This window comes from Sinohyriopsis cumingii, chromosome 4 (genome assembly GCF_028554795.1).
Source record: "Sinohyriopsis cumingii isolate HCF-2022 chromosome 4, ASM2855479v2, whole genome shotgun sequence".
In the NCBI taxonomy this organism is placed as follows: Eukaryota; Metazoa; Mollusca; class Bivalvia; order Unionida; family Unionidae; genus Sinohyriopsis; species Sinohyriopsis cumingii.
This window is the reverse complement of record NC_142964.1, coordinates 70,105,619-70,124,207: the sequence shown is the minus strand read 5'-3', so window position 1 is coordinate 70,124,207 and position 18,589 is coordinate 70,105,619. Positions and strand designations below refer to the sequence as shown.

Here is an 18,589-nt window from a genome sequence, read left to right as displayed (position 1 = left end):
GGCCACTATTCATCGTGACGCAAAGCCTTATCTGAGAAATTATGCATGAGCGTTTAGGTGTTACGTATAGATTTCTGACACATTACGTGTATTATCTGTCACAAACGTCTTTGCTTCACAAGAAATCGTCGTCTCAAATCGTGACATTTAGCGTATTGTTTCAGAGATTTAATAAGAAATGTATTTTTTTTTTTAAATAGTCATGGGACTAAATATTTTTCGGCAGCATTTTGTATCTTTCTTCTCTCACGACATAGCAGAACACGATGCAGGAGTGAAATTAATAGTCGTTGTAATTATATTTTTTTTAATAGAAACTTCTACAAGAAAAGGTATAAAGGTAGACATTTTCAATACTTTTTCGCCTCTTTTCTATTGCTCTAGACCAAACACACAGTGTTGGGGATGGGTTGGGGATGGGAAGTCACAGGCTTACAGTTTTTACAATACACATTAATCAGCTTGACTATTTTGCAACGGCTATAAGTAGGAATGAAAAAGAATGGAGACGACAGAAGAACATTTGTTCTTTGCAGAGGAAAATAAAAATACACATCTAAATAAATTGAATTTTTATAACAATTCAACTAAATGAATAAATTTACAATGGAATTTTTTTTTAGGAAAGTGTAAAGAAGTTTTAAGGAAAATAGATTATTTATTGAAGTTCAAGAGAAAATATTTATCATGTCAATATATATCATTTATCAACATGACCTCTTTATTATATCCGTATAGAATCATCAATAAGGGATCTTTATTTTTTCCTTATATATTTATCAGTATCGTTATTATGTCCGTATATATTTATCAATATGACATCTTTATTGTGTCAGTGTATTTATCAACATCACATCGTTATTTTCTGTATCAAGTTTAATCTCTAACAAACGTCTGGTCTGTACTTTTTGTTCCGTATTATTTAAACCCAGTGGCGTCGCTAGGGGGGTGCGGGGCGGGGGGTGGGGACCGCACCGGGTGACACCATCTCAAAGACGTGACACCAAAATGAAAAATTGCAAATTTTACAGAGCACACACTGCTTGGTCTAGTCGGATTTCATAAGCGGATAACCGATCATTGTTAAATACATGACTAGCAGGCACAGCAGTGGTGTCGCTAGGGGGATGCTGGGGGTGCGGACTGCACCGGGTGACACCATCAGAGGGGGTGACACCAAAATGACATTACTAAGGATTCTGTATGGTCTGTTACGGAAGGAGGACCATGGGGGTGACACCATGAGCTACCGCACTGGGTGACACCAACCCGAGTGACGCCACTGTTTAAACCCAAAGACAGGTATTAAGTAGACCCAAAGACAGGTATTAAGTAGACCCAAAGAAAGGTATTAAGTAGACCCAAAGACAGGTATCAAGTAGACCCAAAGACAGGTATTATGTAGACCCAAAGACAGGTATTAAGTTGACCCAAAGACAGGTATTAAGTAGACCCAAAGACAGCTATCAAGTAGACCCAAAGACAGGTATTAAGTAGACCCAAAGACAGGTATCAAGTAGACCCAAAGACAGGTATTAAGTAGACCCAATGACAGGTATTAAGTAAACCCAAAGACAGGTATCAAGTAGACCCAAAAGACAGGTATCAAGTAGACCCAAAGACAGGTATCAAGTAGACCCAAAGACAGGTATCAAGTAGACCCAAAGACATGTATCAAGTAGACCCAAAGACAGCTATCAAGTAGACCCAAAGACATGTATCAAGTAGACCCAAAGACAGGTATCAAGTAGACCCAAAGACAGGTATTAAGTAGACCCAAAGACAGGTATTAAGTAGACCCAAAGATAGGTATCAAGTAGACCCAAAGACAGGTATCAAGTAGACCAATGACAGGTATTAAGTAAACCCAAAGACAGGTATCAAGTAGACCCAAAGACATGTATCAAGTAGACCCAAAGACAGATATCAAGTAGACCCAAAGACAGGTATCAAGTAGACCCAACGACAGGTATCAAGTAGACCCAAAGACATGTATCAAGTAGACCCAATGACAGGTATTAAGTAAACCCAAAGACAGGTATCAAGTAGACCCAAAGACATGTATCAAGTAGACCCAAAGACAGATATCAAGTAGACCCAAAGACAGATATCAAGTAGACCCAAAGACAGGTATCAAGTAGACCCAAAGACATGTATCAAGTAGACCCAAAGACAGATATCAAGTAGACCCAAAGACATGTATCAAGTAGACCCAAAGACAGATATCAAGTAGACCCAAAGACAGGTATCAAGTAGACCCAAAGACAGGTATCAAGTAGACCCAAAGACAGGTATGAAGTAGACCCAAAGACAGGTATGAAGTAGACCCAAAGACAGGTATGAAGTAGACCCAAAGACAGGTATTAAGTAGACCCAATGACAGGTATTAAGGAAACCCAAAGACAGGTATCAAGTAGACCCAAAGACAGATATCAAGTAGACCCAAAGACAGATATCAAGTAGACCCAAAGACAGGTATCAAGTAGACCCAAAGACAGATATCAAGTAGACCCAAAGACATGTATCAAGTAGACCCAAAGACAGGTATCAAGTAGACCCAAAGACAGGTATGAAGTAGACCTAAAGACAGGTATGAAGTAGACCCAAAGAGAGGTATGAAGTAGACCCAAAGACAGGTATCAAGTAGACCCAATGACAGGTATTAAGGAAACCCAAAGACAGGTATCAAGTAGACCCAAAGACAGGTATCAAGTAGACCCAAAGACAGGTATTAAGTAGACCCAAAGACAGGTATCAAGTAGACCCAATGACAGGTATTAAGTAGACCCAAAGACAGGTATTAAGTAGACCCAAAGACAGCTATCAAGTAGACCCAAATACAGGTGTCAAGTAGACCCAAAGACAGGTATCAAGTAGACCCAAAGACAGGTATTAAGTAGACCCAAATACAGGTATTAAGTAGACCCAAAGACAGCTATCAAGTAGACCCAAAGACAGGTATTAAGTAGACCCAAAGACAGGTATCAAGTAGACCCAAAGACAGGTATCAAGTAGACCCAAAGACATGTATCAAGTAGACCCAAAGACAGCTATCAAGTAGACCCAAAGACATGTATCAAGTAGACCCAAAGACAGCTATCAAGTAGACCCAAAGACAGGTATCAAGTAGACCCAAAGACAGGTATTAAGTAGACCCAAAGACAGGTGTTATGTAGACTACCTATGCCAGCACTATTATCAGCACTAATAAAATCACTTCACAGTCCCATTTGTACCTCTATATTTTATTTACCATTTGAATATGTCCATGTTAATAACCAATATTTATATTTCGATCTCTTATCCACATAAATAGCTTTCTGATCTTTTCTTGGCATTTAGAAGACACTGAACATATATAGTGAAGATTTTAATCATATTCATGTATGAAATGTATTAATTAAAAGTTAAAATGTGACCGTAACTCGTAACCTATTAAAAGATAATTTCATGGAAAGGAGTACAGCTAAAAAGGTGAATAATAAAGAATAAAGGAGATGAAAAAAAAATATGAGAAAAATCTTCCTCACAGTCAACCAAAGATAATTAATAAAAACTTTACATTGATTATAAGTAAGTAACGGTAAACCTGTTGAACTAGTACTAATGGAAGAAAAGAAGAAAACAAATGGAATATCAACAAATATACAGTATGTGCAAACATAAAGAGTGGCACATAATCGTTGTACATAAATCTCAAGGATATGTATTATTACAGCTTAGGTAAATGCCCAAACTTTGGTAACCGCTGGTCCGGGAATTTATAACTTTTGATAAAAAGTTTAGTCGACAAGCTGAGAAATACGCTCGTGATACAATCATACAAGGACGAAACTGGAATTAATGAAACTGAACATGATGAATTTGTATATCTTTAATATACATGATGTTACAACATGCTGAAGTAGACTGGTGTACTGATAACCACATTTTGACAGTAACATTTGAGACCAGGCTCTATATAATACACACACAGATTCTATAAACGCTAACAGTTATTCCTAGTAGTGAGTGCAGAATGGAAGGGCTTAATTAGTTCTTGTTGGGTGTCTAAATCGTAGATACTAATGATGTCTGTTGATTCTATAGCTCCAAGCAGTTTTTCTTGTTCAAATCCAGCCATGTTAGCTAATTGTTTCCAATAAGATGTTTTAGGGACAATGGAATATTTAATGAAGTTCAAGAGAAAATATGTAAGCTCCTATTTCTGAAGTAATTTCAAGATAATCTAGAATATAGCTAGTGTACACAGATTTTGTTTTATCGAATTACACGTGAAGACCCTAAGAAATATTTGCTTTGAGACGTTATTGCGCAGGGTGCATAGTTTACGTGACACAAGCGAAGGATAACTGAGTGCAGCTTAAAAGAAAGTGAAAGAAAAGCAATAGAGAAAATGCAGACACCTCCCTCACAGCTAAAGAATCACAGTAGAAGCGCACAAAAATATACAATGACAAAGATACTGGGTTGATACAAATGTATACAGTAATAAAAAGTACAAGTTGATACAAATGTATACAATAATACAAATACGCATAGTTGATCAACTGCCACGAGAACAAGAATTAATTTTTAAGTTTTCAAAAGCTCGCCAAAAATTAAATCCCGATTTTTGTGTGGATTAAGTACATAAACATGTAGCTGCTAAGTTGGGATTACTTATCCGCAGCATTACTGACGGATAGGGCATGAATGAAGGAACACCAAGGCGTGTCGACACGTGTGCATGTTCTATCAAATTCGTTTATAGAGGCTGTCAGAATTGTTTTTAAATGTTTTCAACTTAGCCGTTTTGGATGAAGTTTTAGAAACAAAACAAAAATTAAACCTCTTGTGATTGATTATTTAAATTTACGTCGTTTTCGCCCGACTGGGCATGACGACGGTTTATTCTTGCACCGTAAGATGTTTAATTGATCCCGAGGGAAGTAATAACTGCCTCATCCCCCAGGCATTTATGTGTTCAAAGAACACTGATTAATTTGGCCATCAGGTCGTGGGACTAATTAGTCTTTAACGACCTGAATGTAGGGCCGTCATCAGTGGGTATGAACCCAACACGCACTCATAAAAAAAAAGTTGGTATTCAGCTGCGATTGAACGTACCAGGTGTCAACCCAAGTAGAATGTAACGTCCTCTACGATTGGTCGGCAGCGAACACGTCACATTAGGATACCTGGTTATTGTGACGAGTGGAAATGGTTCCACATCTCCGTCAATGTACGATGTCCGAGAGAGGCAAGGGAGGCAAGGAACTCGGCAAGCATGCCGAGGATGTCGTGTACGCCCAAAAATCCAGCCCGTACTTATTTCAAATCTAGTCCAGTTATGATAACGGGCAATGAAAAATACCAATAATGTGTTAGCCACCTGTGTTGTTCAAATCAAATAGGTCAGAAATTTTGAAAAAATGACTCATTAATGAGTTAGAATTTAGTGTACAGAGTGTACATTCAATAAACTAATTAAATACCAATTAGTATAGTCAAATTGACTGTAAATAGGTTGTATCACGCATCATAATTTAAGAACAAAAATTACTATCAAATGGGTTTTCTGGCCAAAATGAGAACAGTATACATTCAACAATGCAATTTGATTGTTACTCGACCTTTTAAAATCGAGATCAGGAACGTCGTCCAGGTAGTTCCGGAAATGGTCTCCACTGCTATTTTAGCAGTCATGACTTTTCGGCATCAGCGTTAATACTGTGCTATTAAAAACCGGTCACTTGTAATCCGTTCTTTTTAGTTTATTTGGATTCAAAGGCTGGGTAGTTGGGATTCCGTGGGCTGCAACCCTTGTATGTGTAATTGGCAGCTGATTAATTATGTGAACTTATTTGTAATTAAAGTACTCCAATCAGTTAAAATAAATTGCAACGTGCTGCTTCGGCTGTGCTCACTGGGATCATATGACCAAAATACACGGTGTAATGACCACGAATTGCACATATACACTTAAGTTACAATTACATACCAATCATCTTTGAACAGAAAACTTATTATAGAAGGAAGTAAATGTACATTTCATGCGCTATACTGCCAAACAAAATTTAAGGTAGTGACACACAGTGCCGGATTAAACCATGTGGAGGCCATTAGGTCCTTGGGTAGTCGAAATCTTGCCCCCCCCCCCCCAGCAAATTATCTCCTAATACGTTTTATCAATGTTATTTTGGTCCGTTGTCGCGGATCCCCTAGGCCGATGCCTACTCTGCCTATTTGGTAATCCGGCACTGGGGACACAAGCGTCATAGTATCATTTTTGGGGGCTTGTGTTTTGCTGATTATCAAGGCAATTTTAGCACAATAATGGGTATACCATGCCGAGAAAATAGTGGCTGGCATGGGAGGGTATCCAATCCGCATTACGTGTGAAATAACGGTGAAATGATAAAATGTATAAAACATAGTAGCTATGCATTAAACGAACCAATAGTATAAACAGCTGTCTTTTAAGGGTTGATGATTCACTTGTTTTATCTATATATACTTTCGTTTGTCTACATGATACTTGGAGATTAATATAAAATATGATTTAGTAATATGAGGTCAAACACTGTCGTATAAAAACAAACACACTTTCAGAATCGAAAATTAAGTTAATGCACTTTCTTCCACGTGCATTCCAATCTTTGACTCCATATCATCTGTGGTCTCAAGAATAATTCTGTCTGTTCCATAGCAGTCTTTGTTAATGAAAATAATTCCGTCTTTTTCCGTGCAGTCTTTGTTAATGAAAATAATTCCGTCTTTTTCCGTGCAGTCTTTGGTATATGATATGGACATATTTAGCATATGTTATTCCACCGTCAAAACGAATCAGCGCCTTAGGTCATTAACGCTAATTGTCTCTGTGGTTTAAAATTCCATATTACCTTCAAAGCATGACTCATACTTACATTTCATATAAATTCTCCAAATATATTACCATTTCCCTATTTATTTTATCTTAAATACTCTATTTTTCATCTATTTTCAGCCTTATTTTTCGATTATTATATCTAATATTCAAAATAAAATACACATACGAAAATATTCCAGCAAAATCGAGGAAGATCAGTTTGTAATGTAATATAACAAATCTCATCTCTTTTAAAAGTTTGGCACGAGTAAGCCCATCTATATAATATAATAAAAAACAATATCGCAAAGTACATGCAAATATATAAAATATCTAATAGGAATTATCTCAATGCACAACACGTAGAACTCCAACTAAATGGTTAATGAAATCTTTGTCGAATTTAATGGAAAAGTACAGACTGCTAGAATAAATATATCACCACACATTTTAAATGTTGAATTTAATTGTTTCGTATATTTTTAGTATACTGCTGAAGACTTCGATTCCCGTTGATATCATTATTCGTATTATGTCGATCGAAATTTTGCGACTAATATAAACAAATATTAAAAAATAAACAAGACCTAAAACTATTTTCACACTGAAGACAAATATCATATTAAATCTCTCCTGGCATTATTAAATACTAGTGAATCTCTTTGATCTTTTAATGCTGCACACTGTATAACAGCATGTGTGCAGTTAATGGGACACGTGGTATGGGGAGGTTCCGAAGAGTTCGTTGGTTTATCTTCTGAATATAACAAAACAATACTTAGTCTGCGTCGGGAAATTTTACATTCACAATTTAATGCATATTAATGAAATCGTTTAATTCAGTCGAGATGCCATCCTGAACCTGAATCTTCCGTGCACGCAAAATACGTGCGGCGAGGCATTTTAGAGTAATGTCCCTTTGATGTCGTTTTAATATCACTTCTGCTACTGTTGTTGCACAGGCCTCTAATGGCGTGCGCCCTTCGTTATCACGAGCATCAATATGAGCCCCATGTTCTATGAGCAAATTCAAAATTCTTCTTAAACACTGCAAATCTGTGACTGAATTGGAATATCTGGCTATCAGATGAAGCGGTCCTCTTCCCTGCTGATTTGAGCGATTGACGTCTGAATCAGCAGCACACTCAAGGAGAAGTGCACATAGATCAGCGTTTGGAAAAGAAACAAGCGTTCTGATGGTATCGTTTAATGTGCCCGTTTCGAAGTCCACAGCATAGTGAAGAAGCGTATATCCACCACAGTTTGCCCTTTTATCGACTAATTTCTTTGTTGATCGTTTTAAAAGATTCTTTTCTTCTTCAGTAACAGCGAGTTTTAGACCGGTCACCATAAAAAATAGTCCCACTTGAAGTATAGATACTGAGGATGGGTGATAAGGCTTGTTGTCATCATCCTCTTCATCTGTATGTGGATTTTCTTTACTCTTCTCGAGTTGAATCTGTGTTTCTTCAGTGACAAAATCCAGACATGCCAGAACAGTTTTAAATTCAGGTTTTCTTTCAATAGCGAACATTTCCGAAAATATTTGAAGAAGTAAAACAAAGGTATTAAACGGCGGTTCACGCTGTCGGATGAACATAGGTATCGAATGCATCCAAAGTGAGATACACTGTTCATACTTTCCATTATTACCGCACATCGTGCCGTATTCGCTGACAAAACACGGAACTGTTAAACAGAGCGGACCAAGAATTCGTTCCCTCACTGCAAGAGACTCAGAACAAAGCGTATCTTTGTCCCTTGATAAACTTTCCAAGTCTGAAAGGCTTTCGCTCTCTTTAAGAATGCCATAAGCTTCGACTGTTTGTATATCTGGTTTTATTAAAGGGTCCATCCCCTCAGAAAATCTTTCCTTCATAGCTCTGCAGAAATAGTCTATTGCTTTCCGCGAGTCCTGATTCTCAGGGTGACACCCGAAGGTTGCCCCTAACAATTCCAATGCGTCTATCTTCTCCTGGCGACTGCATAAAGACGTTTTAATAAAATGTTCCACAACATCAGCCTGTTTATATTCAGCTGCAACAAGTAATGGTATGTGACCTACCTTTGTTTTAGTGATGGGTGCCCCAGCTTTCAGAAGACTGTCCACCATAGCAACATTGCCCTTTTCAGCAGCCTTATGCAATGGTATGCACCCTCTTTTGTCCTGAATAGAAAGATCCACGTTTCTGCTAAGAATGTAATTAAAAACATCCTTACTTCCGCATACGATACAGTTAAGAAGTAAATCATTCCCGTTGCTGTCGGTCAAGGAGTAGTCAGCTCCTTTGTCCATGAGGTATTTGACCATAATGATGCTGTTGTTGTTGTTGTTGTTGTTGTTGTGACAAGCTGCGCGTAGTGGGGTGGATGAGAGGCTCGTTTTATGATTCACGTCTGCACCATTTTCAACCAATAACTGAACCAGGGCAAAATTTCCCAAACGAGCAGCACACCATAGAGGGGATGCTCTTTTGGTAATTTCGTTGTTAATTGCAACTGTTCCGGTTGTATCTACCTCGATTTTGCCCATCTCGAGCAAGAATCTTGTAACATTCTCTCGGCCATTTCTAACAGTTATTAGCAGCGGCGTGGTCCACTGTCCCTCATGACGAACTCTGTGATTGAAAATTTCGTGAAAATACTCGGTTATGTCCCAGTTTGAGAGGATTGATTTAAGACCCCTGATGTCTCCCACTTCGCAAAGTCGGTGTACTTTCGTTCTGATATAAAGCAGATTATCTTCCGACATGTTGATGGCTTCTAGAGTGTATACAATACGTGTAAGTAATAATAAGATAAGGAGCATCTGCCTTTAAAAGGAAAGTAGATTGTGTCACTAGCCTATTGTATCATACTGGCAGACGGAACCTTACACTGCTGTAGGCACACTGCAGAGCACCTCATTCTCATGGGTACTTTCCTCCTCGTTAAAAGAATATTCGTGTTCATCTATGCCGAAACCCAGTGAAACAAACTGTACTTTTCTCGCTTGTTTTAACCATACTTTTCCTGGTAGTACCTGTAAGTTATAGGTGTTTTGCAAAAAACAAATCGGTTTTTCCACTTTGCTATATTTAGTGAGATATTGACGCATTCCGGCGGAAGGGAAATAACCCATATATTTTAGAAACGAAACGAGATCGATGGATTTATCATCCTTGAATCGAGACGACTCGCCAACTAATCCCCCACCCCGCCTGCCTCAGGTATCCACGTGTACGCAAAATGATATGTCAGTTATCCCTTCTCACGCACTGGTCAACCTTGACTCAGTGAGACTGGGAGCGCAGGAAAATCTCCAGGACAAGGTAATAATTCTTTTTTGTTTTACGAGACATCAACGCACAGAAGTTTCCTTCGTGCCCAGGCCAGTACAGTATATATATCCGTACTCAATGACACATACCGGTAGCTAATTCAGGATGATACAATGGTGACAATCGAAGTAACGAGGTAATATTAGTATTAGCGCTGGGAGTAAGCAGATCACGGAGAAGTAAAAAGGTAAATGATATTTGTTTTAACAAGGGTACTGCACATGATAAGTTTCTTTCCTTCCAGGCGATATAAATAGACTGGTTTCACACACACACACACACACACACACACACATTGTTATGTATATTTGATTTAATTATATCTGATTTAATATATATATATATATATATGTATATATATATATATATATATATATATATATATATATATATATATATATATATATATATATATATATATATATATATATATATATATATATATATATATATATATATATTTCAATTTAATTGTTTGTCAGTTTTAATTTTTCTTATTTTTCGTTACAGGATATTGTAATGTAAATTTATTCACTAGAGATGATACTTTAAAAAAAAATTAGTTTGACCTTGACTGTTAGTTTATAAACACCAGGAGTTGATCTAAATCCTGACCTTGTTTCAGAATTTGTAGCAACCTTCGTAAACAAGTTCTATTTTATTTTTATTTTAAAATGATTGGTTGTTTCCAAGGTCATGATGGGACTTGTCTTTAAGATATAAACAATTTATGTTTTATTTTTTATTTCTTAGAGTAAAAATGATTGGGTTTCGTCAGGGTCACACTGGGTAAACGTGAGCTGTAACAAGTACTTGCTTCATTAAAACTTCTAGAAGATGATCACGTGACCATTGTTTACCTTTTAAAAAGCCCATATAACTAATGTTTTGGAGAATTAATCTCAGTAGAAGTTGGGCCGTTAAACTGTTCGTTTTATGTTGTGCTGTTTGGAGTTATTTCAAAGTACTTGGTTTGGAGTTATTTCAAATTACTTTGATTCAAAAGGATTAATTCTGTTATTTTTCTGGAAAATACGTGTGCTCATTTAATATTGTGGCACAAGGACAGTTTTTTAATAAAAATTTATTCAGCTATCAGAATTTTTATTTCTGCAAGGAACTGTGGACTTCAACACTACATATTGTAGCATGCGTCATCGTCTTCCATCTTGGATTCTTCGTCGGGATTCGAACGTGAAGTCAGTAGAATATTTTGTTATTAAGACTACTAAAATTTTATTCTCGAATTATTTTTGGATTATTTTTTATTTGATTCTTTAAAACCGTAAGTTCATATTTTTTTTCTTCATTTTTACAGAATTTTTCCAGGGAAATAAATTATTGTATTTTTAAAAGCTTGTTGTTTTCACTCTTTCTTGTGTTACTGTTTATTCGAGCCTAAACAAGTGACATAAGACTATATATATATATATCTATCTATCTATCTATCTATCTATCTATATATATATATATATATATATATATATATATATATATATATATATATATATATATATATATATATATATATATATATATATATATATGTATTACGCAAGGTTTCTTAGCTATCATTGCTGTGAGAGCTTTGTTTACTGTTAGTGTTGAGATTCCATCACTAGAAGCACTGCAATCTAACCAGGAAACATTGAGGATAAGGGTGAAGGGACAGTTTTTATGCACAAATTTAATGTTGCATACATCTGCCTAATATAAAAATTAATAAAAAATAAAATACATCAGTGAAGTCAAAAAGATCCATATTTTTGGATAGGTATAATAAAGCAACACATAAGAATAACATTCACTTGATCTGCAAGTCAATGGAAATTCATAGAATAAAAAGTTAATGCACTCCACCCCTAAATTTATCATGCATTTTTCATGTCTGAAGGCCATTTTTGAGAACACGCGGTGCTCAAATTGCAAACAAAAGCTTTATCCTTGGGCGATAATTTTGGAAAACATTATGTGTTTAATAGTTTGATGCTATTCAAAATAGTTGTCATCCAGGCAGTTTTTGAGATATTCTACTTGCCTTGAACCAATGTCTACTGCTATAAGTGGCTAGCTCTGATTCCTAGACGACTAATGGTATTTACTGCTACATGCTGTGCAGTGACTACATGAGGTGTACATGCCTTACATCAGTTTCAAGAACAACAAAAGCCGGAAAGACCAAATTCATAAATATGTCCATATCTTTAATTATTACACAATAATATCTCAAAAAGTCACATCTAACCCGTAAGTTAAACAATCTGCAAGGGGCCAATACGGGAATCGGCCCCTGCCACCTTAAACATTTTGTGCAAAATAATTTATATCGAAAGTTTTATAGATATAAAATAGTTAAAATTATCTAGCTTGATGGTATGAAGGAAATTATATTTTATGCAAAACTAATATTGTTTTTACTCCATTAGAAAAGTGACCACATTGCGGCAAAAAGCGTTGCATTTCTACGTGTGCTGAGACTGCCTTTTTGATAAGAATTCAAATTGTATGCAATGGAAGATGTTTTCTGTCTCTTTTTTTGCCGTCATAGTCAGGAAAATACCAAATTTCCATCAAAATGTTGACTGAATGCTAAGAAGGGATTTTACATTTCCAAAAGGTGACCGACTATGATACACGCTCATTAATGATAGAACTTCTCTAATCTGGAAGCAAATGTTTGTTGAATATTTTTTTTTAAGTGTAAAAAATAAGAACAAATGTCACAAGACATTTACATTTATAATGTACTTCAAAAGTAATTTTAATCTTACACGCAGACTAAAATTCCTGACCTGTTATTCTTGTTCTAGTGATGATATTGAAGGGGGGTACACCATGGCCTAACTAACTTTGAAACTGGGTAAATATGGACAAAGATAATAAATATAATGAGGCTACTCTATAATAATTACCTGCATATGCATAAAGAACAAGAAAATAATAACAGATGTGGTTCACTGCACCAGTAAAAAAAATTCTTAAGGGTGCAAGGGATAGTTTTTATGCACAAATTTAATGTTGCATACACCTGCCTAATATAAAAATTCATAAACAAATACATCAGTTAGGTCAAAAAGGTCTATATTTGGGATAGGTATAATAAAGCAACACATAGGAATATCAATCACTTGATATGACAAGTTAATAGAAATTCATAGAATAAAAAGTTGATGCACCCCCCAATAAAACATTTATACATGCAAACACAAGCCCTTTTCTTGGGTGATACTTGTCAAAAAAACATTATGTACTTAATAGTTTGATGCTATTCAAAATTAGTTGTCATCCAATCAGTTTTTGAGATATTCTACTTGTCTTGAACCAACGTGACTATTGTTGTAAGTAGCTAGCTCTGCTTCCTAGACGACTATTGGTATTTCACTGGCTACATACTGTGCAGTGACTACATGAGGTGTACATGCCTTACATCAGTTTCAAGAACAACCCAAGCCGGAAAGACAAAATTCACAAATATGTCCATATCTTTAATTATTACACAATAATAGCTCAAAAAGTCACGCCATACCCTTAAGTTAAGAAATTTGCAAGGGGCCAATATGCGAAACTGTCCCCTGTCACTTAAAGTAGCTCCAGCCTCGTTAGAGAGTATGGTAATATTGAATCAGAAACGATAGTATCGTTACCCAACATGCTGGAAGTGACGGTAATAATGTTGCTCTGTCTGGGGTAGAAAATTAATATGCATATATAAAATCCAGGTTTGTTCTGTTAGGATTCATGCACGTAATGGTCATTAATACCTTCAGTTGCTTATAAGTCGAGTCCAGCTGAAAAGAACTTTGACCATGATCTGCAGCTGCATAATGTGCCAGCAGGTTAGGGTGTACACTATTTGTTGCACTGATTACTCCTGATATACTACACTGACCCGAATTCCCAACCAGCATTCAATTTTCTAAAATATAAATTTATTTAAATAAAATATAAAATCTAACGAAGAATGAAAAATAATTTGCAGTGTATGAATTCCGAGTATATTACCCTAAGCTGTACTATCAATCAATTTCACACTTATCCGGAATCTGTTCAAAGGTATTCTCAATGAATGTTCTAATGTGTTTGTGTGTTACCGTTTTTACTTCGTAGTACTCTCGTGAACGGAGAATATCACTGAAGTCATTGAAAGTTTCATATAATCCGATATTTATATATTCAAGTCCTTGAATACATTCACATGATCCAATAGGTACTGACTGTTTAAATTAAAGATTTTCCACTTTGTTAAATTCAAAGAACACATTATAAATAACACCTTATAAATCAATCACGATTTCTTCTCAACAGCTCTTACAGAAACGGGCATACTTTGAAGAATGAGACGGTGCATATTAAATTCACTTATACAACCACCACATACACATCTAATCAGCAAACTCTGAATTACTCAAAGATTCTCAAACATTTAAAATCATTATATTTTGAAATAACGTAAAAGTCATAGGTACTCGAATTTGGGAGCCACAGAACAATTAGGGCATGCATGATAGGCATATACGACAATGCACTCATCGTGTCACTTGATCTTTACGTAACCTCTATTCAAATTAATGCGTGCCGTATTTGACTGAAGTAGTGTGTGTGTGTGTGTGTGTGTGTGATTTGGATTTTTAGCTTTAACAATTTTTTAGTCATATCGCTAAGATGTCTGCAGTGTGACAGTTTATAGTTATGTCTAGCACTGGGGCATCACGCCGCAGACATGTAGCATGATATCCCACACAGTCACATTATCATGAAAACAGGTCCACCAGTCTTAACACTAAACTCCTAATGTTGAGCGCCAAGCGAGGCAGCTGTTAGTACCCTTTTTATAAGTCCTTAGTGTGACTAGTCCGAGGATCGAACCCACGAACTCCCGCCGCTGAATTATAGAGAATGTAAAATATAAATGCCATAGACCCACATGACTTAAATAAAAGACTATATTAAAAAGTTAATAGATGATACAGATATCCGAAATAGTAGTTTGTAGTTGGACTCAGCTTCTAAGCGAGTACAAAAGTTCTATACAAACTTCAGCCTTCTCTAAATATGCTGTAGCGAACAGCTGTAGTATAATGGTCAGCCCTCTGCAGGTTACCGAGTTTGTTTGGATCTATACACAATGTTATAAGTCTTCATGTATATTATAAGTCTCCATTTAGACAAAATCGACTACCAGACATGTATCATGATGTCCCACCCAGTCACATTATCCTGACACCAGGCCGACCAGTCCTAGCACTAACCTCTTATTGCTGAGCGCCAAGCGAGGCAGCTATTAGTACCATTTTTGTAAGTCTTTGGTATGACTTGGCTAGGGATCGAACCCACGACCTCCCGCATCCGAGGCGGACGCTCTAACCACTAAGCCACCGGAGCGGTTTGAAGAGTACGTTACGATATTAGATATTTTCAAAGTAACGGAAATCATGTTTTGGGTGATTTAATTTTATTGTCAGACAGAAAGTGAGTTACCAACCCCAATGATCTGACCTTTGTTTTATTTTTTTAAATTACAATTTCCATGAAGCCGGTTTTACGACCATTTGCAAAAATAATTTCCTTCAACCAGACTCTCGCGTGACTGACAGATCTAACGAGAGCGAGAGTCTAGAAAAAGACTGTGCAGTTGTTACCGATTGGTGTTGCTCATTTCGTATCTACCTTTCTTTTATTTTGTGCGCGAAACTAGACCATCTATACCGTAAAAATAAATGTTAGCAGCAAAGCGCCCCCACCCCCGCCCCGGCAACTTATACTATACCCCTTATCGATGTTAAAAAAGAGAGGCATCAAGGATACAAAAAATATACAAAATATATACGTAATTATTTAACTTATAATTTTATGATTTCTAACCAGATTACAGCTAGAACAGTGGGTACCTAAAACTGTCATCTACTTTGCTTTTCGATCCAAACGGAGTTTTCAGTGCAAAAAAAAATAAAAAAGAGAGAAAAACCCCGAAACCGCTCCCCCCCCCCCAACATTGTCCTTTTCCGCTTCATGAAAAAGCCCATTCTCTTGAAGTATACATATATAGAATATACAGAAGGTAAAATAATAAGCAAGCAAACAAACTGGAATTAAAACAAAAAGCTGGAACTCACAAATTTACGGAATCATTCGAAGCATGCTAAAGAATATATTCGTGAAAAAAGCGGGTGCTTCTTTTATATATTCATTGTCAAAGTCTGATTATTTGCAAGATTTTCTTGCACTATCTATATATACTTGGTATAGTTGGTCAAATAAAAAAGGGAAATAAAAACTGAAATTTTGTACATTTATGCTATATACGTTTTAACTAAGTACGCTGACTAACGTGTGAACCAATCGGATACTTTACTCGAGTTTTTGGTAAGCCTTGTTTTAGCGTTGGAATCGTTTCTAGAGATTTTGTCACTCACACCGGATGCTCACTGACTGGTTCACAAAGCTGTGCTACAATCATGCTTATGCGTTTGAAGTTAAAATAGAAACTACCTACGCTAAATAAATGGTTTTCTAAATATATGTGCCAAAGGCATTTTTTTGTTGTTGTCGCCGATTGTATAATTTACCATTCAAATTAGGGGCCCGAGTGGCCGAGTGGTTTAAAGCGCTCTCCGTTACGGATCACTGCCATCTCACCTCTGACTGCGTGGGTTCGAGTCGCGGGCTCGGTCAATGTGGATATGTGAGAAAGCTTGCCGGTAGCTTTTTGTGGGTCGATGGTTGTTTCCGGGTTTTTTGCTGAACTGGTTTCGCACATAGAAAGATTTATGTATTCAGTAGAAGCAAGACCAGAGTTCAGTATGGCTAACATAAAGAGCACATACTCCTCCGGATTGCAAGAACTTGACTCAAAGAAATACAGATGCACACCACAAAACCAAACTCTGCCTCTACAGGACGTCATCGACACAAAAGAGATTTAGAAACACCAATACCAATCTTATCTTGCTGTAAAGATATATAGAGAAACAAGAAAGCAAGGCCTGGTTGGCAGCCTCTGCAACATGGCGATGTGCATTTCGAACTGTTGTATGCCTGCCATTCTGCAGACATAGTACAGTGTCTGTGCCATGTGAGAAGAAAAAGGTGCGGTGTGCCCCTCCAAAGCTTTCTAAAATCCTCTCACGACCGATACTGTTGATAATATAGACCACAATCCTAGTTCCACCACAACAACATATTTATTTCATGGAATCATCATTTCCTTGATGCAGCACGCATTTACCGGAGCAATCTTCAGCTGAAGAGGTATTTTAAATATAAAATTTCATTTTTTTCTTGTTTTATCATATATTTTTTTTACAAGTTGGATGTTTTGGAATTTCTTTATATTTTGTAGAGAGTCAGACCTATGACACATAATTCCACTCTATCAGATAGAGAATAGTTTGTTTCAAGTTAGCCATTTTTATGACTGAACAGAAAATTTTAACTCAGTTATGGGTTGCAGTCATGAGTAATGTTCAAATTCTTATTATTCCTGCCGGACAGAGATTCATGTACGAATATGATAATTGAAATACTAATCTCTAATTGGTAGTTCTGAAAACATGATGTAATGTGTAATGAAGCTAATTTATGTGCGCGCATGTGTAACGTATTGTATTGTATTCGTATTTAACCGTGTCTTATGTACTACATGGATCAATCATGACATATTTAGCTGTTTTCGATGGAAAGTCGTAGAACTATCGGTTTTCTTGCAACCTGTATGCTGCCCACGATGGTGACGTTGACCAGGAGGATGGTATTGGTTTACTCACACTGAAGGACCAAAGATTTGCATCCATCTAGTCTGTCGGGAATAAGAAGGTTATCGACGGATCATCTGGTGGGCTAGGAGGGCCGGGTCATGCCTAGTGGCTCTTTGGTCGAGAGCTGTGGAACCAGAAATACATCATATTCTTCAACTTGATGCCACGAGATACACATTTTCCGTATGTGATCACCGTCATTGAATATCACTATACAAGTGACATCAACGACTCAATATCGCTTAGTCAGGTAAATCCCCCCCCCCCCCACATTATGCGTTGATGCTGATGGACGATATATAGGTCAGATGTCACCTGTTCATTAAAATATGTAATTTCGCTGCATGCAAATCTTTCTGGAACAAACTTGCGTACATTTTAGACAACACACCGGCAATAACAAACACATCTAGCGCGAAATTTAAAATGGCCACAGTACAGAGCGTTGTGCTATTCCTCTTGGATTTACAAGTCACCAAATATAGGATTTGCTCCGGAGATATAATGTACATGCCACAAAAAGAAATATTAAGACGACGGTGGCCCAACAGCCGCGAGAAATGCCGGTAAGTGTATAAAATGTACACCGATGTGTGCATTCAAAATTGACTGCAGATTTTTGCATTTTTTAATAAATAGGTTATATCAGCCCCTAAACCGCGAAT

At 36.7% G+C, this 18,589-nt stretch overlaps 1 protein-coding gene across 1 annotated transcript; it reads right to left on the bottom strand.

The window, feature by feature from the left end:
- Positions 1-3,355: 3,355 nt before the first annotated feature.
- Positions 3,356-9,873, bottom strand: LOC149801413 (protein fem-1 homolog B-like). The gene has a single exon (XM_089955511.1). It carries the CDS (start codon positions 9,657-9,659, stop codon positions 7,662-7,664), a length of 1,998 nt encoding a protein of 665 aa, XP_089811637.1. The 5' UTR covers positions 9,660-9,873; the 3' UTR covers positions 3,356-7,661.
- Between the last annotated feature and the right edge of the window lie 8,716 nt (positions 9,874-18,589).

Excerpts from the sequence above, each read along its gene's own strand:
- LOC149801413 (XM_089955511.1), bottom strand. The coding sequence starts at position 9,659 with ATGCTCCTTATCTTATTATTACTTACACGTATTGTATACACTCTAGAA.